Source organism: Phocoena phocoena, chromosome 17, assembly GCF_963924675.1.
Source record: "Phocoena phocoena chromosome 17, mPhoPho1.1, whole genome shotgun sequence".
Lineage (NCBI taxonomy): Eukaryota > Metazoa > Chordata > Mammalia > Artiodactyla > Phocoenidae > Phocoena > Phocoena phocoena.
This window is the reverse complement of record NC_089235.1, coordinates 77,910,454-77,937,432: the sequence shown is the minus strand read 5'-3', so window position 1 is coordinate 77,937,432 and position 26,979 is coordinate 77,910,454. Positions and strand designations below refer to the sequence as shown.

Here is a 26,979-nt window from a genome sequence, read left to right as displayed (position 1 = left end):
TTAGCACATAACCCACTGGTGTTTGATAGCTATTCAAACACTTGCTTTGGGGAACCTGTTTGGTCTTCCTTATATTTGGTGACAAATGAGCCCTAATTAATTTTTGTTTGTTCGTTTTGAGGAAGTGAGTTGCTAATTGATTTAAGCGGCTGCCGAGGGGTTTTCACGGGATATTTTAACTTGGAAGTCAAAGTCTGCCGCACCTTGCTTGATTCTGGCTTTTAAATGAATGCCTTAGGCCTGCGGTTCTTGGCTGTCGCTGGCGATGTGCATGGTGTGCTTACTGGCCAGTGGTCACTGGTGAAGAGGTGACCGGCTTGGGGGTCTGCTGGCCGTGGAGGGACGCTGTTGGAGGAGCGGACACCAGATTTACTTTTGCTTTTGCCTTGACCATGCCATTTACTTTACTTTGTCTGAGCAACTTTCCGTCATAAAGGGGCAGAGGCTAGTCTAAAATCTATGCCAGTCTTTTACCCCCTTTCTGAGGGCAGGTTTTCTAGGTATCAGAAAAATATGTCCTTCTCCTAGATAGCTAGTTCATTTGGATCTGGTGGACACAAGGGCCTCTCTAAGTGACCATGGCTTCCTCTCTGCTTTAGCCAATAAGCGTTCAGAGCCAGGTCTGTGGTTTACCTTAGCAGATGTATAGGCCCTCCCTGCACCAGCCTTTACTTTTAACCCATGTTGGCAAGAAATAGCTGATTCTTTATTTGTTGAGGCTAATGTCCGCCACTGATGGGCATGTCATTAGTTTGCAACTCCATCACCCAAGGTCAGCTGTGAAGGGAGATGCTTTGGCTGACCTAGGACCTCGCGTTCTTCCCCCCGGTTCATCTCACCCCTGGGGAAGGGTTTTGCCGCACCACCGTGCTGGCCAGGAGGCCTTGTTTCTCCTTTAATGCTCTGGTCCAAATGTGGACCCTTCATCTTTCATCAAAATAGGCCAGACTTTCTGCAAGGGTCCATCTCATTCTGGGGCGGCGGGACAAAACAGAAGTAAGTGTAGCAAGTGCAAGAAGTTGAGGCCATCTGGGTTGGGAAACATAGGGTGGGATCCTGTGGTGGCTGGGCTGTGCCCTGGATGCAGGGCCTTTCCCATGGCTCCCTAGACTCAGAAGCTGGAGTTGAAGTGGCATGGGAGTGGGGAGAAGATGGGGTCTTCTTTGAGGGAGGGAGGAAGGCCTGGGGTGGTGTGGAGCCCTGAGGTCCAGTGGACTATCTTCCCCACGGACACAAGGCAGATCAGACAGGGGACCTGAGGGCGGAGGGGATGGGCATTGGGAGGAGGGGCTGATGTGTGGAAGGACTGTTGGATAGTCCTGGAATAGTCTTTCCCCTCAAAATAGACTTAAAAAAATCCAAATCTCTTAAGAACATTGATAGTTACTGTGCAGGAAGTAGTTCTTTTTTGATCCTTCTAAGGGTAAGGCACTACACTGGTGGATACAAAGAATAGGACAGTCTATCCCAGGGGCTTGATACTTATTAGGGGGAATATGCAAGTTTATAAGGGGAGAAGGGTGGGGGAGGGAAACTAGCAAGGCTCTGTATCAGGCACCAGTCAGCCTCCCCACCTACATATTTCATTCATGCCACATCGATGCCATCTGAGGTGGGTGGTAGCAGCCCCCTTTTCCAGAGTGGGAAGCCTTCTCAGAGAGGTTAAGTCATTAGCCCAGCATCACAGGGCTAGTAAATGCTGTAGCAGGATTCAAGCACGGCCCTGTCAGGCTTTCAAGGATGTGTTCTCACTACTAATTCCGTTACCTCCCTGTTACATCTGGAATGGTAAAGTGGATCAGTTTTGGAGCCTTTCAGAAAAAGTCTCCGACTTAAGTGCTGCAGGTCTATGTCATGAAGCTCAGACTTGTCTGATGGTTAGGAAGCATCAGTGTGCTTTACATCCCCGTGTTGAAGGTCTTCATTTCACGCCAATGATGACATGCTTGCAAATGACGTACAGGTGCAACATCAGACTTAGAAACTTCCGAACTTGTAACGGAAACTGTCCAGCCCTCCCTTGATCTGCTTTCCTCAGCAGAATGTAACTGTGCTGCAGGGTAGGCCTGGGCTTTCTCTATGGAGTGAAGGTTAAATATCCAACCTTAGCATAAAACAGTTCAGATGGAGGAAATCGACATTGATGATTTATTGGAAGATTTCATAAGACAAGATGCAGAATCAGTTAATGGCCCATATACCATCTGAAATTGAGTACAGAACATTGCATTTCTTATTTTCTATTCAGAGCTGTCTTACAATATAAAGTTGTCTACTTTGGAACTTCAGCTCCACCAAAGGGACGCCTGTCAGCGTGTTTATGCGCGATGCACGTAATCTAGGTTTCCTCAGTCCATAATATGCTAGTGCAAAATCATGGGCTGTAGCTATCACTTAATTATGCACATACCTTTAAAACTATATAATACCAAAAAGAAAAAAAAAGATTACCTTTATCCAAGTTCCTTTGGATTTTAATTGCAAACTGTTGTTGAGCAGCTCTGGTTTTCCTTTGGATTTGAATATATACATTCTTTGCATGTAAATTGGTTTTTGGATTAGAATATACCAAGCCCTTTTTTCCCACAAGCCACATAAATAGTACCCAAATTGCACACATATGAAACATTTTCTTCTTTCATCCGATCAGAAGTCATGAGAATAATACAGCGTATATCTGTAGTTGAATTGTCCTTAGTGTAAAGTGCAGTGTGAAAGCCTTCTGTGACAGTGCTTGCGGCTGTGTGTTAGGTGTTTTTGCAGAGCTTCTAGAAAGGATGCCTTTCCCTTTATCTGGGGAGGCTGGCAGGTCTTTGCCTGTGATTTAGGTATGATTGATTTGAGGCCATTATGACTTAGGGGTTATCGGGTTTTTAATTTTTCTATCAATCCCTATTTCCAGTTCCTTTAACCCAGTGTTTATAACTTGTAAGAATAATGAAATAACTCTTTGAAGTATTTAGAGCATATTCACATTTTTGGCTAAGTTCTATTGCTCATGGCTTTGAAATTCACCATTAGTTTTGAAATTTACAACAAATTATGGCATATTTTGAATATTTGCATTTTGTGTTAACGTTACATTTATTTGCCACTGTGGCTTCATGTTGTATTTTTCTTTGTCATACTGTTTGCTCGTATGTTTTTTTTCCTTATCCATAAGCATATTCAATGGTCATACAAGGTGACTATTCTAATAATGTATAGATAAGAACTCTGAACTTTTAGAGAGACTTAAAAAACGTGACATTACCATTTTCAAATGATCCGTGAAAGAAGGATCCATGTCTTTTTGGAAAAAGAATTTTGATGAGAAAGCTTATATTCTAAATTCCAAAATTGGCTTAAAATATTTTAGTTTAAAGTATTTTGTAGTTTGGCTAACTACAAATCGAATTGACTTAATTCCTTTATCTGTTTCTTACTGTGTTTTCAAAGGATTGGAACAGAATTGCTAATAATCTTGAGATGACCCAGTCTTGGGACATATAGTACTTCGAGAGTTAAATACTTTAATTTATATAAATCTGTGATAGAATTTTGTTTGTATGGTATTTTGGAGATTTTCTCCAAAGTATTAGGGTTCATTCTATTTTTATATAATTTAGAATATTTTATATTGTTTTGTTGAATCATATGACCTTAATATGAAAAACTATGAGCATATTTAGCTGACTCCTTTTTGTAAAAATCCTGTATTTTCAAGACCAACTGTTTCTGATCACAGTGATTGCACTTTTTGTTTTTGAAAATGTTCTGGGCTATATTTTACTACAGTAGATGTGCACCTTTGTAAGTTCATACAAAGATGTAATAATTTACTTTTTTTGGAGAGTTAAGACAGGATGCTTTAAAGCAAATTTTAGTCTAACAGGATAGGAGTAGAGTCTACTGAAAAAAAGTCTAATTCAAAATCTGTTGAGTCAACATCATGGTGGTATTTGTAAACTGAGCCACGTATTAAAAGTCCACAGTCGTGGCCATGGAGGAGGAAAATGTGCATTTGGACGCTGAATTCTTTTCTGGTTAGAGCAGGAGGACACGGCAAGAAAGCAGGCCAAGCACTGCCCACCTTTGGAAGGGAGAGGCCCACAGGTGCAGAGGTTGGAGGCAGGGAAGGCTTCCTTGAGAAATTGAGTTGAAATGAGCCCTAAGGTGAGTGGGAAGTAGCTAGACCGAAGGGTCAGGTGGCCCCTGCGGTCACTGGGGGCCTTGGTACTGTGGTAAGGCTGGGGAACGCAGGAGGCAGTGCGGGGGCGGGAGGGCTAGAACCGTACTGGGGAAACTTTGAAGGCTTTGAAGTGAGGGAGTGACCTAATCAGATTTGTGCTTTGGGAAGGCCACTCTGGCTGTGTGCGAGAGAGAGTGTGTGTGTGTGTGTGTGTGTGTGTGAGAGAGTGTGTGTGTGAGTGTGTGAGTGTGTGAGTGTGTGTGTGTGTGTGTGTGTGTGTGTGTGTGGCAGGGATGAAGGGGAGGGTGGTACAGGGTGGGAGGGTCATTAGAAGACCATTAGAGGGCTGTTGAGGTGACCAGTGGGGGAGAGATGGCAGGGTGTGCTTGGGGATGGCGGGGCAGTTTAGATGCAGTATTTTCTTACGGGGAGGGCTTGCTGGCGGGGGCCATCCTAGCAGCGCCTTGTGGCTGGGAAGAAAACAGATGGAGGACAGGCCGACTTTCCTCTTCTCTCCTTCTCTGTGTTACATGATGGTCTTAGTTCAGCAAACATTTGGAACAGAAAAGCTACATTCCAGAGTTAGATCTGATGGGATTTAAGTTTGTATTGAGATCTGTACATTCATTTAGCTAGAAACTTCACATCTTTTGGATTAGCATAGGGGTTTTCTTTCTTGATAAGATTGCTTTCTTGGTGAGAGGAAATTTAATACAGCTGCTGTTTTTCTTGAAATATCTTATCTTTTAAGAAATTTAATATTCAAAAGAATAGGAATATTTAAAAATGATAAAGCAGGATTTTGGTGTAGTTTCTTTGGTTTCTGAGTTGATACAGAGTTAGAAGCTTTTGCATTATTTAATAGCACATCCTTGCCAATATTTAAAGAGCTGTTAGCGAGGGTCCCAGGCCCCACCTCTCAGAGTATCATTAAAGCTTGCTCTGAAATAGTGATGACAAAGGTCTTGTTTGCAAAAGCCAAACAGTTGGCTTATAATACGCAGCATAGCTCTCTTTATAAAATAATAATAGGTTTGAGGTTAAGAAAGTGGAAGATAATTGATTTTTTTAAAAAGCTGAAACAAACTTTCTTGTGCTAATGTTGTGATTGGAAAATTTGAAAAGAGAAAGTCTGCTCTAATATTATCCATGTGAAATACGTGTATCCTATTAGGTTTAAAAAATAACTTTGCTCATAAACTGGCAATGATGGTGGCTGGCTTTCAATTGTGGAGCCTAAGGTTGCCTTCTTAGCATTTTTTTGTAGCAAGGGAATTGAAAAGTGCTTAGCCAGTGTGCTTTTGGGGCAGAAGTCGGGCATTAGCAATGATACATTTCTGTGCATTTTACTTTATAGACATTACAAGAAGCGGTGCCAAGGGCGCATGCGGAAGCATGTGGGGGATTTGTGCCTGCAGGCCGGGATGCTGCAGGACTCCCTGGTCCATTACCATATGTCCGTGGAGCTGCTTCGCTCAGTGAATGACTTTCTGTGGCTTGGAGGTAAGGTTATCTGATGAAGATGATCACATATGTAATTACAGCAACTGCTACTTGAAATAAGAGAAAACCTAGAAACGGTGGCTCTAAAAACATATGGAGAGGGAGGGGAAGCCGTCAGCTGAGCTGGTTGCAGTGGGGAGTCTTCCGGGGTAACTGCCTCACCTTATCTCCTGCCACTTTCCCACCCAGCCCTGCACTGAAGTCCTGCTGAAGCAAGCATGCACTTTCCTCAAAAACACACTGAATTGCCTTGTTGCTCTGTTTTTTTTTTTTTGAAAAGCACATCTTGCCCTCTGCTTAGAATGCCATTCCCCATGATAGTCACCTCATTCTTCAAAACCTCATCCATAGGTCAGATGATGAATGGATGAACAAAATGTTTCTCCTTATAGCGGAACATTATTCAGACATAAAAACAAATGAGATACTGATACCACTACAACATGGACGAACCCTGATAGCATCATGTCAAGTGAAAGGAATCAGACACAAAAGGCCACATATTATATGATTCTGATTATCTGAAATGTCCAGGATAGGCAAATCTAGAGGCAAAGAGCAGATTACTGGTTGCCTGGGGCTGGGTAGAGGGGGGAATGGGGAGGGACTGCTGATGGGCATGGGGTTTCTTTGGGGTGATGGAAAGGTTCTGGAATTAGATAGTGGTAAGGGTTGCACAGCTGTCAATATACAAAAGCTCCCGAATCGTACACTTTTAAGTGGGTGAGTTTTGCAGTATGTGAATTATATCTCAATTAAAAAAACTTAAAAAAAAGAAAACCTCCTTCAAAGGACAGCCTCTTCTGACCCCTCCACGCAGTGGGTGCCCGCAGGTCTTGTACAGAATCCTGTCTGCATGGAGTTTACCCTTTGTGCTGGGACTGCCTGTTTGCGTGTTTTTCTCCTTCAGGGGCTATGTCCTGGAGGTGGGAGTGGGAGGCGTGGTCTGTGTGTGTCCATCATCTAGTATATTGTAGATGTTCTGTGAGTGCTTGTTAAATAAATGTGGCGTGAGTGAGGGCTGAAACAGGGTCCTTTCCCGGAAGAGGTTGACAGCTCAGTCAGAGGGCCCATCAGCCACTGTGGTAAATACAAGTCAGAATGAAGTAACCAGGTTCTTCAGTGGAAGATCAACAGCGTCCTATAGGACACACAAAATATAAATTCTTAAAATGGACTTAAATTTCATAATTTGGCTTCTTAAAGAGGATAGGGAGATAAAAGTGAGAAAGAGAAGGAATAGATGGAAAAGAAACAAGAAACAGATAAAGGATTAGGTAGGAGGGGAAAGGTGGATAGGAGTTTTACTTTGTTTTCTTGAAGGAGAGGTCTATAATGACTTGCTGTGGACTGGTGGAGTAGAGCTGAAGGTTAGGTGCTTATCCGGGAAGAATGCCACCGGGCACCTGACCCACCCAGTGATAATGGGCAGGTCGGGTTCCTGTGAAGGCTGGGTGGAGTGGGTGGTGCCGGGTGCTGCCAGCTTATTTCACTCTTGGTCCCTCAGAAACGCACAGTGGGGTTTCCGGGGGGCTCCAGGACGTGTGACATCACAGCAGATTGAGGGCAGAAGCAGGTGTGAGAATCCAGTACACTTGTCTCGAGCCAGACATGAAAGAAATTTCATGTAAAATTGTAAAAATGCAAACAGTGCCCCTCTTCCAGCATATTGTTGTTGTTTTGAAACGTAGTTGTTGTTCATAAAAATTTAACATGGTCGGGACTTCCCTGGTGGCGCAGTGATTGAGAATACACCTGCCAATGCAGAGAACATGGGTTCGAGCCCTGGTCTGGGAAGATCCCACATGCCATGGAGCAACTAAGCCTGGGCACCACAACTACTGAACCTGCGTTCTAGGGCCCGTGAGCCACAACTACTGAGCCCATGTGCCACAACTGCTGAAGCCCTTGTGCCTAGAGCCTGTGCTCTGCAACAAGAGAAGCCACAGCAATGAGAAGCCTGTGCACCACAATGAAGAGTAGCCCCCGCTTGCCACAACTAGAGAAAAGGCTGCACACAGCAACGAAAACCCAACGCAGCCAAAAAAAAAAAAACCAAAAAAACACCCCTTAAAAAATTTAACATGGTCAAGATGGCATACTAGAAGGACGCGGAATTTGCATCTCCTCACAACGTGGGCACCTACCAGGCACTGGTGGGGGACCACGGACACCTAAGGGGATGGGAGGAACCTCCAGCAACTGGGTAGGATGTGGGGTGTGGGGGGAGTGAAGGAGGAGGAGAAGTGAAGGTGGGACGGGACTGGAGCCCCTGAGGGGTGGCTGGGGGAGGGGAAGGGATCCCACGCCCGAAGGGGGAAATTGGGGAACCATTGGGAGGGCAGAGGATCAAAAGGGAGCGTGGCCAGGTTTCCCCTGCCCACTTGGGCCCCTGGGAACCTGCTGAGATCCCGGACCTGATCCTCTGCCCACCAAGGCCCCCTCCAGCCACATGGGTCCTGAGGGAGTGGGAGGGAGGGAAGGGGGAGCAAAAGTAAAGGCCGGACCTCTGGGACGGCACTGCTGAGGGGCGGCTGGGGAAGGGGAGGAGTTCCTACACCCAGTGGGACCCACCCACGGTTAGGGGTCCAGCGGGGACGGGGGAGACCTTTGGGGAGACAGTGGGGAAGGGGCACGAAGGAACGGAAAGGAACGCTGCCAGTGCTCACCCTGTCCACCTAGGCATCCGGAAGCCTGTTGGGCTCCCAGGCCTAATCCTCTGCCCTCGGAGCCTCCCTCCTGTGGCACAGAGCCCAAGCCCCGCCCCTACACCTCCACCCAGGGCCCCACCTCTACACTCGGAGACCCCCTCCAACCTTGCTGGGCCTAATCCCCACCCACACACCCTCACTCAGAGCCCCACCTCCAAACTCCTGGAACCCAGCTCCAGAGACCTTCCTTTCCACGTGCTGCCGCTCCCCTTCTGGCAGGTCCTAAGCAGAGGCCCTGCCCCACGCTTGAACGTCAACCCCCAACCTGCCTAGGTCCCGCCCCACCCTAAACCCCGGCCCTGCCTAAGTTGCACCCCCACCTAAACGCCACCCCCAGAGCCAAGAGTTATTTTTTTTTCCTCTTTTAGATTGGGGTTCTGTTTTACCTTGTTGATTCATTGTTGTTGATTCTTTTATATTTTTATTTTTCCAAGTAAATCTTTTGTTTTTCTAATTTTATTTTATTCTTTATACTTTGCTATTTTTCTCTCCTTTTGACTTGTTCCCCCTGCTTCTTTTTTCTTCTTTTTTCTGTGTGGTTTCATTTTACCTTGTTGCAGTTGTTTCAATTATAGTTTTATTTTTCCTAATATGTTTTTTATCTTTCTAATTTTATTTTGTTTTTTATTCTTTGATATTGTACTGCTCCTTCTTTTCTTTCTTTCTGTTTTTTTTTTTAATTGTGCCACGAAAATTGCAGGGTCTTGGTTCCCAGGCTGGAGGTTGGGCCCGAGCTCATGTGGCGGGAGCTCTGAGTCCAAACCACTGGGCTAACAGAGAACCTCAGACCCCAGGAAATATCAATTGGAGTGAGGCCTCCTGGAGGTCCTCATCTCAGCACCAGGACCCGGCCCTGTCCAACTGCCTGCAAACTCCAGTGCTGGATGTCTCAGGCCAAACAACCAGTAAGACAGGAATACAGCACGACCCATCAAAAAAAAAAAAAAAAAAGAAACGACAAAAAATATGTTACAGACCAAGGAGCAAGGTAAAAACCTACAAGACCAAATAAATGAAGACGAAATAGGCAAGCTACCTGAAAAAGAATTCAGACTAATGATAGTAAAGGCGATCCAAAATCTTGGAGCAGAATGGAGAAAATACAAGAAACAAATAACAAGAGTCTAGAAGAACTAAAGAACAAACAAACAGTGATGAACAACACAATTACTGAAATTAAAAATACTCTACAAGGAATCAATAGCAGAATAACTGAGGCAGAAGAACGGATAAGTGAGCTGGAAGACAAAATGGTGGAAATAACTGCCAGGGAGCAGAATAAAGAAAAAAGAATGAAAAGAATTGAGAACAGTCTCAGAGACCTCTGGGACAACATTAAGTGCACCAACATTTGAATCATAGGGGTCCCAGAAGAAGAAAAGAAAAAGAAAGGGTCTGAGAAAATACTTGAAGAGATTATAGTTGAAAACTTCCCTAACATGGGAAAGCAAATAGTGATTCAAGTCCAGGAAGCACAGAGAGTCCCATACAGGATAAACCCAAAGAGAAACATGCCAAGACACATATTAATCAAACTATCAAAAATTAAATAAAAAGAAAAAATATTAAAAGCAGCAAGGGAAAAGCAACAAATAACATACAAGGGAATCCCCTTAATATTAACAGCTGATTTTTCAGCAGAAACTCTGAAAGCCAAAAGGGAGTGGCAGGACATATTTAAAGTGATGAAAGGGAAAAACCTACAACCAAGATTACTCTGCGCAGCAAGGATCTCATTCATATATGACAGAGAAATTAAAACCTTTACAGATAAGCAAAAGCTAAGAGAATTCAGCAACACCAAACCAGCTTTACAACAAATGCTAAAGGAACTTCTCTAGGCAGGAAACACAAGAGAAGGAAAAGACCTACAGAGACAAACCCAAAACAATTAAGAAAATGGTAATAGGAACATACATATAGATAATTACCTTAAATGTAAATGGATTAAATGCTCCAACCAAAAGACATAGACTGGCTGAATGGATACAAAAACAAGACCCGTACATATGCTGTCTACAAGAGACCCACTTCAGACCTAGGGACACATACAGACTGAAAGTGAGGGGATGGAAAAAGATACTCTGTGCAAATGGAAATCAAAAGAAAGCTGGAGTAGCAGTTCTCATATCAGACAAAGTAGACTTTAAAAGAAAGACTATTACAGGAGACAAAGAGGGACACTACATAATGATCAATCCACGAAGAAGATATAACAATTGTAAATATTTATTCACCCAACATAGGAGCACCTCAATACATAAGGCAAATGCTAACAGCCATAGGGAAATCAACAGTAACACAATCATAGGAGGGGACTTTAACACCCCACTTTCACCAATGGACAGATCATCCAAATGAAAATAAATAAGGAAACACAAGCTTTAAACGACACATTAAACCAGATGGATTTAATTGATATTTATAGGACATTCCATCCAAAAACAGCAAAATACACTTTCTTCTCAAGTGCTCATGAAACATTCTCCAGGATAGACCATATCTTGGGTCATAAATCAAGCCTGGGTAAACTTAAGAAAATTGAAATCATATCAAGTATCTTTTCCAACCACATTGGTATGAGACTAGATATCAATTACAGGAAAAAACTGTAAAAAATACAAACACATGGAGGCTAAATAATATGCTACTAAATAAGCAATAGATCACTGAAGAAATCAAAGAGGAAATCAAAAAGTACCTAGAAACAAATGACAATGAAAACACAATGACCCAAAACCTATGGGATGCAGCAAAATCAGGTCTAAGAGGGAAGTTTATAGCAATACAGTCCTACCTCAGGAAACAAGAAAAATCTCAAACAAACTAACCTTACACCTATAGAATTAGAGAAAGAAGAACAAAAAACCAAAGTTAGCAGAAGGAAAGAAATCATAAAGATCAGATTAGAAATAAATGAAAAAGAAATGAAGGAAACAATAGCAAAGATCAATAAAACTAAAAGCTGGTTTTTAGAGAAGATAAACAAAATTGATAAACCATTAGCCAGACTCATCAAGGAAAAAAGGGGGGGAAGACTCAAATCAACAGAAATAGAAATGAAAAAGACGAAGTGACAACTGACACTGCAGAAATACAAAGGATCATGAGAGATTACTACAAGCAACTATACGCCAATAAATGGACAACCTGGAAGAAATGGGCACATTCTTAGAAAAGCATAACCTTCTGAGTCTGAACCAAAAGAAACAGAAAGTATAAACAGACCAATCACAAACACTGAAATTGAAACCGTGATTAAAAATCTTCCAACAAACAAAAGTTCAGGACCAGATGGCTTCACAGGCTAATTCTATCAAACATTTAGGGAAGAGCTAACACCTATCCTTCTCAAACTCTTACAAAATATAGCCAAGGGAGGGACATGTCCAAACTCATTCTACGAGGCCACCATCACCCTGGTACCAAAACCAGACAAAGATGTCACACACAAAAAAACTACAGGCCAATATCTCTGATGAACATAGATGCAAAACTCCTCGACAAAATACCAGCAAAGAGAATCCAACAGCACATTAAAAGGATCATACACCATGATCAAGTGGGGTTTTATCCCAGGAATGCAAGGATTCTTCAATACATGCAAATCAATCAATGTGATACACCATATTAACATACTGAAGGATAAAAACCATATGATCATCTCAGTAGATGCAGAAAAAGCTTTTGACAAAATTCAACACCGATTTATTATAAAAGCTCTCCAGAAAGTAGGCATAGAGGGAGCCTACCTCAACATAATAGATGCCATATATGACAATATTGTTGTCAATGGTGAAAAACTGAAACCATTTCCTCTAAGATCAGGAACAAGGCAAGGTTACCCACTCTCACCACTGTTATTCAACATAGTTTTGGAAGTTTTAGCCACAGCAATTAGAGAAGAAAAAGAAAGAACAGGAATCCAAATTGGAAAAGAAGAAGTAAAACTGTCACTGTTTGCAGATGACATGATACTATACGTAGAGAATCCTAAAGATGCCACCAGAAAACTACTAGAGCTAATGAATGAATCTGGTAGAGTAGCAGGATACAAAATTAATGCACAGAAATCGCTTGCATTCCTACACACTAATGATGAAAAGTCTGAAAGAGAAGTTAAGGAAACACTCCCATTTACCATTGCAACAAGAAGAATAAAATACCTAGGAATAAACATACCTAAGGAGACAAAAGACCTGCATGCAGAAAACTATGAGACACTGATGAAAGCAATTAAAGATGATACAAACAGATGGAGAGATATACCATGTTCTTGGATTGGAAGAATCAACACTGTGAATATGACTATAGTACCCAAGGCAATCCACAGATTCACTGCAATCCCTATCAAGCTACCAATGGCATTTGTCACAGAACTAGAACAAAAAATTGCACAATTTGTATGGAAACACAAAAGACCCCGAATATCCAAAGCAATCTTGAGAAAGGAAAATGGAGCTGGAGGAATCAGGCTCCCAGACCTCAGACTATACTACAAAGCTACATTAATCAAGACAGTATGGTACTGGCACAAAAACAGAAATATAGATCAATGGAACAGGATAGAAAGCCCAGAGGTAAACCCAACACATATGGTCACCTTATCTTTGATAAAGGAGGCAAGAATATATAGTGGAGAAAAGACAGCCTCTTCAATAAGTGGTGCTGGGAAAACTGGACAGCTACATGTCAAAGGATGAAATTAGAACACTCCCTAACACCATACACAAAAATAAACTCAAAATGGATTAAAGACCTAAATGTAAGGCCAGATACTGTGAAATTCTTAGAAGAAAACATAGAACACTTTATGACAAAATCACAGCAAGATCCTTTTTGACCCACCTCCTAGAGAAATGGAAATAAAAACAAAAATGAACAAATGGACCTAATGAAATTTAAAAGCTTTTGCACAGCAAAGGAAACCATAAACAAGATGAAAAGACAACCCTCAGAATGGGAGAAAATATTAACAAATGAAGCAACTGACAAAGGATTAATCTCCAAAATATACAAGCAACTCATGCAGCTCAATATCAAAAAAACAAACTACCTAATCCAAAAATGGGCAGAAGACCTAAATAGACATTTCTCCAAAGAAGATATACCAGCAAACACATGAAAGCATGCTCAACATCACTAATCATTAGAGAAATAGGAATCAAAACTATAATGAGGTATCACCTCACACCGGTCATAATGGCCATCATCAAAAATCTACAAACAATAAATGCTGGAGAGGGTATGGAGAAAAGGGAACCATCTTGCACTGTTGGTGGGAATGTAAATTGATGCAGCCACTATGGAGAACAGTATGGAGGTTCCTTAAAGAACTAAAAATGGAACTACTGTATGACCCAGCAATCCCACTACTGGGCATATACCCTGAGAAAACCATATTTCAAAAAGAGTCATGTACCACAGTGTTCATTACAGCACTGTTTACGATAACCAGGACATGGAAGCAACCTAACTCTCCATTGATGGATGAATGGATAAAGCAGGTGTGGCACATATATACAATGGAATATTAGTCAACCATAAAAGAAATGAAATTGAGTTATTTGTATTTAGGTTGAGGAACCTAGAGTCTGTCATAGACAGTGAAGTAAGTCAGAAAGAGAAAAAGAAATACCATATGTTAATATATATATGGAATCTTGAAAAAAAAAAAGGTTCTTATGAACGTAGGGGCAGGACAGGATAAAGACTCAGACGTAGAGAGTAGACTTGAGGACACATAGAGGGGGAAGGGCAAGCTGGGGCGAAGTGAGAGAGTAGCATTGACATATATACGCTACCAAATGTAAAATAGATAGCTAGTGGGAAGCAGCCGCATAGCACAGGGAGATCAGCTCGGTGCTTTGTGACCACCTAGAGGGGTGGGATAGGGAGGGTGGGAGGGAGACGCAAGAGGGAGGGGAGATGGGGATATACATATGCATATAGCCGATTCACTTTGTTAGTCAGCAGAAACTAACGCAACATTGTGAAGCAATTATACTCCAATAAAGATATTAAAAAAAAAGTTAACATGTTATGGGCTTATTATTGTTTTAAAAGGAAGGAACACATAAATATTTAAATCCTCTTCTAGTTCTATTTGCGAGCATGGTAAATATCTGTAGATGTAACCTGCACAAAAAAAGCGCTCTTTATTGTGGTCCTTAGTGATTTTTCAGCGTGATGGAGTTCTAAGACCAAAAAGTTTGAGAACCACTGAGCTACTGGGTAAAGATGAACACTGCAGCACGACTTGTGAGGCGAGCAGCATAGCCCAAGGTTCTTAGGGTTTAACTGCCAGTGATAGAAGAATGAAAAGTTGCCGCAACTCAGTGTGGCTGCCTTTGAGAAGGAGACAGGCCTGCTAGGTGTTTGCTCGAAATGGGATAGGTGCATTCCGGGTGAATGATGGGGATAGGTATTCTGGTCCTTCTTCCCGTGGTATGATTTAAAAAATATTTTCGATCCAGGGCACTGCTTCATCTGTCTGCAGTGTCAGCACCTGGCACAGAGCCTGCCACACAGTGTGAACTAAACTGTTGGTTAAATGAATGAATGAACAGCCTGTCTCACATGTGCTCAGCCCCTCAGAGAAACGTTGAGCATCGTGAGCGTTTTCTGCGCTGCCAGCTTTGACACGGGCCTGCAAAACATAGTAGGGGCCATGTTCCTGTTTGTAACAAAACCAGTGATCTGTAGGTTTGATCTCTGTTTTGTGGGAAAATTGGCATTTCCACATCATCAAACCGTTCATATCATTCTGAGTCACTGCAATGTTTGCTAAGGATGGGCCACTAACTTTATTAATTGAACTTTTATTTTAATGCCCAGCTGCCCTTGAAGGGTTATGTTCAGCTTCTGTCATCTGTCACTATCCTGGTGGAACTGGTGGTAAAACTGGAGCTCGAAGGTTCCAGGGTAGCTCACTTCCTGCTGAAGCAGCCAACAGACATCGACCAGGTAAGCTCTGCTCTTGCCTCCATCCTAGACTCAGTTACAGTCCTTAAGCAAGCAGGAGTAATCTATTACTGTTCCCTCTGAGTGAAGGTTGAGTAATGTTTAAATAAAACATAAAATCCGTTGAGTCAGAAATCCTGCACGTAAAAAAAAAAAAAAAAAAAAAAAGAAATCCTGCGCGTGAGACATTGTCTCCTGATTCTATTGAATATGTATTGAGTCTTATCAAATGATATTAATGGATTACAATGATGGGTTGATTGATTTATGGACCAGTTGCATAAAATTTCATGGTAGGCTGTCTTTGAAGTTCTCTGTCTGGGCCCTTGTCATAATTTCTGTGTGTTTGGTGAAGTTAGTCCCAGATGTCAATTTCAACAGCTAATTCAGGGCCCGGGGAGCTGTTTCTTCTTTTTCTGGTTGATGAAGTTCTCTTAATGCGTGAAGTTTGATTTCCTCATGTTTGTTAGCACCTGTGAAGAGTATAAAAATGCATCTTTGGAGGAGCAGAACCACAAATGCTTGTTGAATGAACTTGGCCCTTTTGACCCTTAATAAACGAATTTGCCTTAAATGTTCAGGATGTAGTTAGTTGTCACACCGCATAGGTCACGAAGGTAATAACAAAGAATGCAGAGATCAAGGCTATACACAAAACTACTAGGTGTTTCTTGAACCATGAGATTTTTTCCCCCCAAAGAGAAGGCCCACGGCCGTTGATGTGTATTGGATGCGGAAATGCCTTCATGTCTTTTCCCCCTGAATTATACCATCCCCGTCACCAGCAAAGACTGCGGAGACCAACTCTATGAGCCAGTCAGTGTAGCCACTCAGTCTGAATCGGGGTGCACTCTTAGTAGAACTGCTTAGATGAATCTCTGGTGGTCCTTGAAGATGTTTTATCTTCCTTCAGCAGACCGTTCCTAACGGTTTTAGTGGGGTCTCCGTTATTGGAGAGGAAAGTAAAGCGGGCGGAGAAGTGATAGAGAAAGTCCTCAGACTGGAATGTCTCTGCTCCCTGCTTTCCTGGGCTTCAGTTTTGACTTGAGATGCCTCCCGTCGGTGCTCACCACCTGTGTTTATCCCGTGTTGTTGTAACTGCTGTCTCTGCTATGAGATTCCAGCATTTCAAGTCCTCTCGTCCCCTTGCGCCAGCGGCCAAGTGCTAAAATATCCAACACACAGGTGACAGCTGTTTATCTTCTCCTTAGAAGAAAGTCTGCTCTCTCTGGAGGTGCCTTTTGTTGAAGGTTGTTTAATTTATTCTTTCCCTGCTATTTGAAGAGTTATAATGTGTTGAGACTGTTCGACTCATGTGCTTAGCGAGACTCTGGAGCCTTTTAAGGGTGATGCTTCACTTTCTCCCCTTGCTGAAGATAGGCAAAAAAAGTTTTAAGCCTGAAAAGGTGCTCCGTCTGCAGGAGAGAAGTGTCTTTATTTAGCTGTGCATAGTGAGAAACACTTGAGAACTCTCTACTGTTGAAGACAGTCTGTGGAGAAGAACATCCCGTGAAGCTTGGGTGAGAGCTGAAAGAGCAGCGCTGATGGCATTTCGATTGGAAATGATTTTACCACCTTTCAGGCATTAAAGGGTCCAGAGCCATGAACGGATTTGGTATCATGAGTATGTATGTTGCTTCATCTTGGATGTTAATTTCAAGATTAGTCAGTTTGTAGTGGCAGCCTCATCTCACATCAGGAATTTATGGTATCTACTCTTGGAGGTGAAGACCAGACAAACGGATTATTTAACATTCTCCCTTGAATTTATATCTCAGGTTCCTTTTTCACCAGCAAAATAGCAGGCTACAGATGTCATTTAATGCCCATGTGACCTGGAGCAAGTTTAATCTCTCTGTGCCTCAATTTCCTTATTTGTGAAGTGGGGGAGATAATAATTGTACTTACCTCGGAGGGTTCTTGTGAAGGCTGCATGAGATACACATATAAAGGACCTACAACAGTCCCAGCCGGTGCTGGATAAATGTTAGCAGCCATTACTGTTACCAGTATTATTATTGTTGATTGTCAAGTAGTTTTAAGACTTGGTAATATGAATTCATGAATAGTGTTAAAAGACTCTAGACATCTCAGATCCCCTTTACATAGTTTTCCTCTGAGAAAAGGGAATTTTCCCCTCTCTTAAAACTGAATTTAGTTTCAAAAAAGAATTCTGTACTCCCTATGTCTTTTTGCTTTAATTCTCCTTTTGTTTAATTTTTTTTAAAAAAACGTCACTTTCTTAGTATTCACAGTATTCAAGGTTATTCAAAACTTGGTTTATTAAAAAATCAATAGGACATTCTGCAATCAGTCCAAAAGGAAATGCTTATTGACTTACAAATGTTTCTCCTTTATGGTTATTTGTACTTTTTGGACTAGCTTAATTTATTAATAGTAAGCGTCATCATCCCTAATTATTGAAATACCTATGAATGATTTGGCATCTACCCTAGGCCAGGCTGTGCTAAATGCTTTCCTTACGTTTTACCTCATAGCAGGTGTTTGAGGGTAGTTATCAGTAACTCCTTCTTGCAGGTGAGCAATTGAGGTTTAAAGAGATGGGGTAACTTGCCCCAAATCACGCAGCTGGCAGTGGCAGACTCGGGGCTGGAGCCAGGCTGGGGTGACTGCACAGTAGGCATCTTTAATTGCTCCTCTAATCAGCCTCCCGTTGACGGGTTTCCCAAACTCCTGTGAGTTCATAAGTGACTGATTTTAGTGATCTCAACCTGATGAGGCCATAAAAGAAGAGGTATCAGCGAGAATACGAGACAGAGTGGCATAGCCTAACATTGTACATTTTCACAAATGTTTTATTCTCAGCTAATGACCTAAAAAGTTAGTATTTTTTATTTTAACTCTGGAAGCACTAAAAAACCATAAAAATGATTACACTGCAAAAGAGAAGTGAGCTTTGAAGATCCAGCCATTGCTAATGACTCACCACTTGTTTTTCTCTAGTGAGGCTTGTCGAGAGAAAGAGTTATAAAGACTGAACTGCTTTTATGTAGTCTTTAGTACGGAAGCAAAGATTAAGCCATTGAAAATTGAGAGAAAATAAAAATCTCTACTCTTTTCTTTCCTTATGATGAATATGTTAAGTTGGTTTTTAAGGTTTAAGTATATATTTCCTCATTTGTGAAATTCGAATCATGTTATTTACCTAGTCTGACTGTGACTTAGATACCTTGCACAAAGCACCCAAGAGATTCTCAGTACAAATTTGCTGTCACAATGACAGATAGTTTAGAAGCATCAGCTCTGAATACTGAAGAGGGTGGTTTATTTATGATGCATATTCAGTGTGTATATACATGTGATATATATGAATATGACTTAAAGCGATAAGGATTCGGTTACTTTTTTTTAGTGCAGTATGAAGTTTTGATGAGAGTGTCATCCTAGTAAGATAGGGACTAGCTAAAGTGTCTTCAGCTGAAGAACTTGAAGATTATTTGTGCAGAATGTATATTTTTACAACTCAGAATTCATATTGCCTTGTAATCATCCACTAGAACCTTTAAATTGCTAGGAATTTGACCACAGCCTTTATGTTTAGAAAAATCAGTATCAGTTATTTGCAGAGAATAAGCTTATCTCTTTTGTGATTGTAGAAAGTTTTGATTTTTTTCCTGTACCCTTAATAGGTTTTATTTATTTATTTTTTAAGAAAGAAAATGGAAATTTTTATTCAAGCCAAATTTGAGGATTTTATAAAACCTGGGAAGAGCATCTGAGAAAGCTCTGAGAACAATTCTGCCTGTTAGAAGTCAAGGCACAGTTATATGAGTTTTTTGAGACAAGAGAGCTGTACATTTAATGACGTGTTGACAGTTTACACAATACAGATCTGAGCATCATCATGGCGGTGGGTCATGTGTCCTCCTACAAGATAAAGACGGAATGTTATCTTTTAAGGAATTGCCTTGTTGATGCTAGGAGAATGCTGCTTTTTTTTTGATTGAGCAGGTATTTCTGCTGCTGGGGGAGGTAAATAATCAAAACGTTGATTTGACATCTGTCACTTTTCCTTTATGGAGGGAATAAAAGTGGAGCTCAGGGCTTCCCTGGTGGCGCAGTGGTTGAGAGTCCGCCTGCCGATGCAGGGGACGCAGGTTCGTGCCCCGGTCCGGGAAGATCCCACATGCCGCGGAGCGGCTGGGCCCGTGAGCCACGGCCGCTGAGCCTGCACGTCCGGAGCCTGTGCTCCGCGACGGGAGAGGCCACAGCAGTGAGAGGCCTGCATACCGCAAAAAAAAAAAAAAGTAGAGCTCATGCTATTTTATTTATTTATTATTTTTAATTACTTTTAAATTTTAAAATTTTTTATTTTTTAACGTCTTTATCAGAGTATAATTGCTCTACAATGGTGTGTTAGTTTCTGCTGTATAACAAAGTGAATCAGCCATACGTACACATATATCCCCATATCCCCTCCCTCTTTATTTTAATATATAAATGAGTGTTTTGTATTTCAACAGAATTGTATGATTTGTAGTTAAATGCTCTTTGGGAAGTATTTCGCAAGACACAGATTATCTACTGTTGGAAACATGCAGACATGACTTTTATGAATATAGAGCGAGTACGGCTAGCTAGTGTAAAACAGAAGGACCAGGAGAGCTTTGCTGCTGATTGCTAGAAGGATGGATCCTGGGTCTCAGTCTCCCTGTCTGTAAAATGAAGAGGCTGGACTGGATTCCTTCTTCTAAGATTAGTTTCCATGAGCCTATGTCTTTTGTTTATATTCAGGAGTGTTAACAATTTCAGATTACGTACTGAATACCACTCCCTTCCCTGAAGCAGAATTCAGTTATGAGCTAGATAAGCTTTTAGTTATAGGCTCTGAGCATCCTATTTTTAAAAACCTTACTGATCGTTTCTTATTATACAGGCAATTTATGTGTTGTGTCTTTTACAGCAACCTGGACAGCCTTTTGGGCCATAGGTGGCGCTGTTGCACCTTTTAAAAGTCTTAATTTTCCTGCTTGTGGAAGACGACTTAGCCCACGTTCCTTTAATTTGACTTCTTTGTTTAGTGCTTCAGGATAGCACAATGTCCATTATGTCTGGATACCTGGACAAATTATTCTAGTTATAGCTTATTTTTATTCTGTCATCTCAGTGTGAAAATTTCAGACTTGCTGTGCAAACAATGGTGAAATTGTACTTTTCTTCCAGTATTAGAAACCAGTGAGCCATGATTTTATAAAACAGATAGAAGTGGTCCCTGGAGCACCTTAAAGCTGAAAAACGTATTGAACTCCCTGAGTATTGAACCCACTGCTGTGTGTTAATTAGTGGGAGGTGATTTGGTTGCTGTATGAAGGAGCGCAGTTTTTTGACTTGGGTTTGAATGCACATGCTACCACTTAGCCATGCGAACTTGAGTCAGTTCTTTCTGAGTTTTTCCCTTGTCTGTAAAATAGGGACACTAATATCTGCTTTGTAGAATTGTGAGAATAAGAAATTATGTAAAGTGTTTAGCACAGTGGTTATCTCAAAAGAGCTCAAACCCTTAGCTATTGTTTTGTATGAAGCCATCATTTTATATAGTCTTTAGCAATTACTAAGGAATTAAAATAGAAAAAGCTGGTTTTATGACAAAAGATCCAATTAAGAAATGAGTAAAATATTTGAAGATGTTCAGTACTTCCTGTACTCATGATTTAGCAGCAGCCTCAGAATTAGAGCTGTTATACAGTCACCCTGAACGTTAAGCCACAGAATTTTTGGCTAATTAGTATATGTTGGGGCTTAAGTGGGCCCAGTAATTACACTCTTCTTTTCTCCACCAGCCAACTGAGAGATGAGACGAGAGAGTAGGCAGCGGGAGCTAAACGTCTCCTTTGTTACTGGTAAAGCCACATTCTCTGTGAACTTTAGGGCTTCAGGGAAATGGGTGTCTTAATACTCTGTCCCGGAACTAGAGAGACTCACGCAGTCGCAGGCAGTTCTGGGCCACAGTGGGCCTTCCTATGAGGGGACCTGTCCCCGTCATGCTCAGGGCTGTCATGTCACAAAGCTGAGCATCCTGGGTGCTTCCTGAGGGTGGCCAGCACCCGGGGTGGGGGGGGGAAGAATGGTTTCCCGTGCCCCACTTGTCTCCCAGACTCCCTGAGCCCACTCCTCACTCCATTTGTGCGAGGAGGGCTAGCCGTGGGCCAGGGGTCAGGAGTGTTGAGGGAGAAGCCCTCCTCATGGCCCAGAGGAGTGGGAGGAAGCGTCCCCTGCCTCAGTTTGAACAGGTCGTGGAGTGGAACAGAAGGGTGCTCCCCAGGAGTTTATAAATAGGGAAATAAGGATGTCCTCTGTGACTTAAACTAGCAAGGAAACATTAAAGATGATTAGAAGGGAGACAGGCGGGGCATGCTTCATAGTTAACATTTGTTGGGCACCTAAAATGTGCTGCATACTTTTCTAAGCACTTTGCAGAAACTAATTTAATCCTTTGATCCTCACAACAGCCAAGTGAGGTAGGTTTGATTATTTTCCCAACTTTACAGATGTGGAAATTGAGGCACAGAGAGGGTAAGTAATTTGACCAAGGTCACAGAGCTAGTAAGTGGCAGAGCTGGTATTTAAACCCTGGCAGTCTGGCTTCCAGGCTCTCAGAGATGGGCTTTGGGTTTTTAGAGGTATCAGCCTGTCTGTGGATCTCTATGTACATCTGTCCATTCGTCGGCCTGGAAAGGGTGGGCAAGGGAGAGTTACACAAGTATTCACAGCTGTGCCTCGGCCACTGTCCATGCACCGTGACCAGCATTCATTGTGGTCTAGGCAGCAGGTCTGTCCCTGTAACAGAAATTTAGTCCATCAGGTTAATCTAGGAAATCCCTCTTGCTCTGCATCTGTCCATGCTTGCCATGTGGCCTCCTGCCGATGATTGGGTCGTTGGAGAGAAAATGTGCTGATTGTTGAACTCCGATATTTTAGTCTGATCGATAATTTTATGTCTCCTGTTACATTAATAAGTTAAACCTCTGTTTCTTTTTTCTTTTCTTTTGGTCACACCCTGTGGCATGCATGATCTTAGTTCCCCGACCAGGGATCGAACCCGTGTGCTCTGTATTGGGAGCGTGGAAGGGAAGTCCCAGCCTCTGACTTTCTTACACCAGTCTCTTATGAATTTGGTTAATGTGAAATCAGTCAATTGGAGGCTGATGATGCTGATAATATCATTTCTGAGCACATTGAGGTACTCCTGTCTGTGGAGACCTGGCTGGAGGGTGCTCCTTTTTCTCACTGTGACTTCTTCAGACAGCACCAATTATTATCTCCCCACCCCCTCACACACACAATGAGGTGAGAAGCCTTCTGAGTAGGCCAGATAATCAGATAGCAAGGTCGACCAGTCAGTAGACTGTTGTGTACCTGGAAGTGGGTTTAATAAAAGGAAAGGGCTTCCAGGGAGTCCAATTAGATGTTAAAGTTCATTTGGTAAAAGCTGTCCATTTTTTGTGGTTGAGCTCGTTCTTTGCTGTTCGAAAAGATTGGATTAGATGGATTAGCTTAAAAGGCAGAAAAGGATCGTTTCAGGTGGTATTAATACATCCACACCAGTGAGAAGTGATAGTTGACCGCCTGTGTGAGGCTTGAGACAGAAAGATTTTTACAAGCTTCATTAAACAACCTTAAAAGCTCTGCAATCTCAGTGTACTTAGCGTGGGGCCCGGTTCATCCCTTGACGCCCTAAGAGGTCGAGTAATTGATGATTGTGATTATGACTCTGAGGCATCGAAAAAGTCTCAATCATATTCCCTATTCAAAGGACATGGCACAGTATAACATATTTGACCAGGTTTTTCACTGAACAGGAAGTTTTTAGCACTATCTGGAAACCTCACATTCCCCAAGTTTCCACACAGCTCAGTGTCCCCTCAGTGCAGATCCGTCAGCACTCGTCGTGGGCATGTTGTAGAGTGTGTGATGGTGCCGCATCCCTGGCTCCGCATCCGCCCCGCAGGCTTTCTCATCCCCATCTACCTCGCGGGGTTGCCCTGACAATCACACATGATGGTTGTCAAGCAGTGTGTTTGGCATATAGTCAGTATCCAGTAGAAAGCACCTGTTTTTTATTATAATCGTGGCTTCTAGATGGCAGTGATTTTTAGTCTGCATGTAAAAATGGAGATTGCGATACACAAAGTAGCTCTTAAGTAGCATCATGGGACCTATTCTCTATGGACGATTGAAAACATATGCTATTTCAGTAAGACTATATGTTATTGGGACATACCTTTCTGAATCTTGTTAACATGTTTAAAAATGATCATAGCTGGGCTTCCCAGGTGGCGCAGTGGTTGAGAGTCCGCCTGCCGATGCAGGGGACGTGGGTTCGTGCCCTGGTCCGGGAAGATCCCACATGCCGCGGAGCGGCTGGGCCCGTGAGCCATGGCCGCTGAGCCTGCGCGTCCAGAGCCTGTGCTGTGCAACGGGAGAGGCCGCAGCAGTGAGAGGCCCGCGTACCGCGCAAAAAAAAAAAAAAAAAAGATCATAGCTAATGATAAGCAGGACTCTTGAACCCAGTTCCTCTTAGGGTATGTTTTGCCATCATGGGAAATTACGTTCTATAGAGAAGGCTAATTGGGTCTCGTTGATATTTGGATGGTTTAATAGATGATCAAGGCTTTCAAAAGCTTCTTGATGATAATGAAGTTAACTGTTTTGTGTTGTAAACTAACTACAGAGCTACCTTCCAAAAGTTAGAAATCCTTAGCTTGTGAAATGTCCAGTAAATCAGTGTGTATGTGTGTCTGTGTCTGTGTGAATGTGTGTGTGTGTGGGTGTGTGTGCACACGCGCGTGTGATTTTAGGAAGGAGAAATAAGTTCCATATAGCCTTCTGATACCTTTCTTCTTCAGGCTAAAGTGTGGGCGTATATTTATACAAATAAATTGATATTCTTCTGTCACTTGGCTTATTTGTGGGAAAAAGAAATTCTCATACTTGTTTCAGAAGAGTTAGGGAGTATAAGCTTGGAAGGTGGGAAGGGAGAGAGATAGGGAAGCACTTTACAGTTTGTGCAGGATATGAGAAATAGTTTTTCTTCTCTTTTTTTCCTTCTAAAGCATAAAGGCACTGAATTGTAACATACTCTTACTCAGAATTGCTTTTCTGATCAGATACAAGTGTCTCATACGTTTTGAGGCTATGTGAATTATGAAATGTGATTTAGCAGTTATCTTTAAAAGTAGTTTTGTTTTTCAAATAAAAGACCATAATCTGTTCTTTCTTCCAGGGGCACAAGAAGTTCTCATTGATCCAGGTACATGATCTATGTGCTTAGTTTCTTTTGGTTATTTTTTTAAGTGCTTGTTTCATGGTGGTGTGAATGAATGGTTAAAATTTCTGGATTATGATCTTTGGAACATACTGATTTAAGTAACTTTAAATCAGAACTGTTACAAACCTGATTGTTGTTTGTTCCTTGTTTCATGGGGCACCCTATTGATTTATGTTGTTTGTCGAAGAGGGAAATTCTTCCTCTAGCATGGTTAAGTGGATGATTTGCAGTGTGCTTTTAAAATTCTCTGAATGCATTGAGCATGCCTGTCCAGTTAATTTCGAATTTACTCATAGTAATGACTCTGCTCTGATCCTGTGACTTATGCTCCTCTCAGTGTGAATTTGAATTCTCTGTTGCATTTTGTTCGTGTGTTCTTAACAGGGAAAGACATTTTGCATTTTTTACAGAGGTGGGTTTTCCTTTCCCCTCTTAATGCCTTCTGTAATTCATACAGCAAAAATCTCTTTTATTGCAGTGCTTAATTATTTCGTAATGAGCTCTATTGTTTTCTGCCTTAATCGGACAATGACAAAGAATAAGAATAAAAAATGAAAACCCTCCCTTCCTTTGAAGGATGGAAATCAGATGGTCATGCTTACACATGCTTTGTGACCAACACGTTTACTTTCATCTCATTGTGTATCTTGAGTTTGAAATGAAATTGCTTCAGGTTTGTAGATTTTTGTTTTAACATTTGTGTTGCATTCTTTCTCTAGGCTGACGTTTCCTGATGGAGCTTGTGGAAAGTGTTTTCCTTCCTAGAGGAAGGAAAACAAATGTTTTGCTTTGATTTTAGGAGACCTGAGTTGCTGATGAGAAAGCAGTTGAGGGTGGGCTGAGGAACTCACCTCCCATCCAAAACTGATGAACGATGAAATCAGTGTTAGATGTATTGGTATTTGAGCAATAGAAGTTAACGAGCCCAGACTGGCTAGTTATGCCTGATGGAAAGTACGGGATTCCCTTGCAGGAGAATTAGGTGCTTCTACCAAGTAGAAGTAGCTTAGAGCTGTCAGAAAAATCAGTCATATGTTGAGATTAAAAAAAGAATATAATATTTTTTATTTCTGAAAGTTTTCAAAATAAGGTTGTATAGAGCTGAAATTGAGTTTCGAGTGCTGGGGGTAAAGTCAGGGTGGTTCTGTGGGGCTTTTGTTCAGGGAGAGGGTGAGGCTGGCAGGAAAGGACGCAGAGCCAGGGTTTGGCATCCCAGGACGCCCTCTATTACGGTTCCAAGTGAGAAGCATGCAGACTCTATCTTCCCCGAGGGAGAGCAAGGAGAGAGTTGAGATTCTGCCCGCCCGCAGCCCCCCACCCCCCCGCCCCCCGCCACCAGTTCACCTGGAGCCCTTCTAGCCTCTGCTCACAGGGCTTGTCCCAGGACTGGCTGCAGCCTTCTCTTCACTTGCCAATGTCTCACCTGCCTTTCAGACGTTAGTCTCTTCTTCTCTGCCCTTTAAACCCTGGCACGTGTGTTGGTGGGGAATCACTTCGCGCCTCCTGGGAGCAGCGTGCTGTGACTCTTCTGAGTCTCTGCTAGTGTTCTCTTGGGGGTGGCAAAATTGTTCGGCTCTACAGAAAACCCAGCACGAAACTGTATCACTTTCATTTTATTTTTGAACTTTAAATGGATAAATTATTTGAAGGAAACTGTTTCAGAGTTTTTGCTGCCTGCTTTCCCCACAGCCATTTCAAAGGCCAGAAGGAGGAGTCTGACCGTCTTGGGAAGAGCTTCTCCAATCACTTCTAGCAGCTCAGCTTCCGAGCCCTTGATGGGCATTTGAAACAGAATGCTTCTGGGTCTCACACTGTTGTTTCTCGTCATTTCTGACTGTTGCATGTACATTCAACGGCTGTTTCAAGTGAAGTGATCTTTTGTCCAATTTCAGTTAACTCAAATTTGCTTTTCCCATTTTAATGTTGACAGGAGTTTCTTCTTCCTATAATGAAAATTAGCAATTTGCACTTACTACGTGAAGGCACTGGTCCGAGGTGCTTTTTTTTCTTAACAGTTTTAATACAGTTTACCCATTAAAATACACAGAGGTTTTTACTCTATGACCAGAGTTGTGTATCACCATCAATCTTGGACATTTTCATCACCCCAGCAAGAAGCCCCGTACGGATTATCAGTCACCACCCATTTCCCCCATCCTCCCCCAGCCCCAGGCAACCACTCTTCTGTCTCTGGATTTGCCTGCTGGACATTTCGTATAAATGGAATCATACAGCTTGTAGTCTTTTATGACCGACTTCTTTCACTTAGCGTAATGTTTTCAAGGTTTGTCCGTGTTGTATCACGGATCAGCACTTCACGTTTTGTTTTTGCTGAATAATAT

At 42.1% G+C, this 26,979-nt stretch overlaps 1 protein-coding gene across 5 annotated transcripts in view; it reads left to right on the top strand.

Moving 5' to 3' along the window:
• The window catches only part of TRAPPC9 (trafficking protein particle complex subunit 9), a 514,113-nt gene that overhangs the window by 11,829 nt on the left and 475,305 nt on the right, over positions 1-26,979 (top strand). For 4 of the 5 annotated variants that reach the window (XM_065895755.1, XM_065895754.1, XM_065895751.1 and 1 more), the window contains 3 exons: positions 5,529-5,674; positions 15,223-15,351; positions 24,593-24,619. In XM_065895755.1, coding sequence (XP_065751827.1) covers positions 5,529-5,674; positions 15,223-15,351; positions 24,593-24,619 — 302 coding nt within the window. The remainder of the gene's footprint in view (positions 1-5,528; positions 5,675-15,222; positions 15,352-24,592; positions 24,620-26,979) is intronic. The other variant, XM_065895753.1, reaches the window with a different exon arrangement.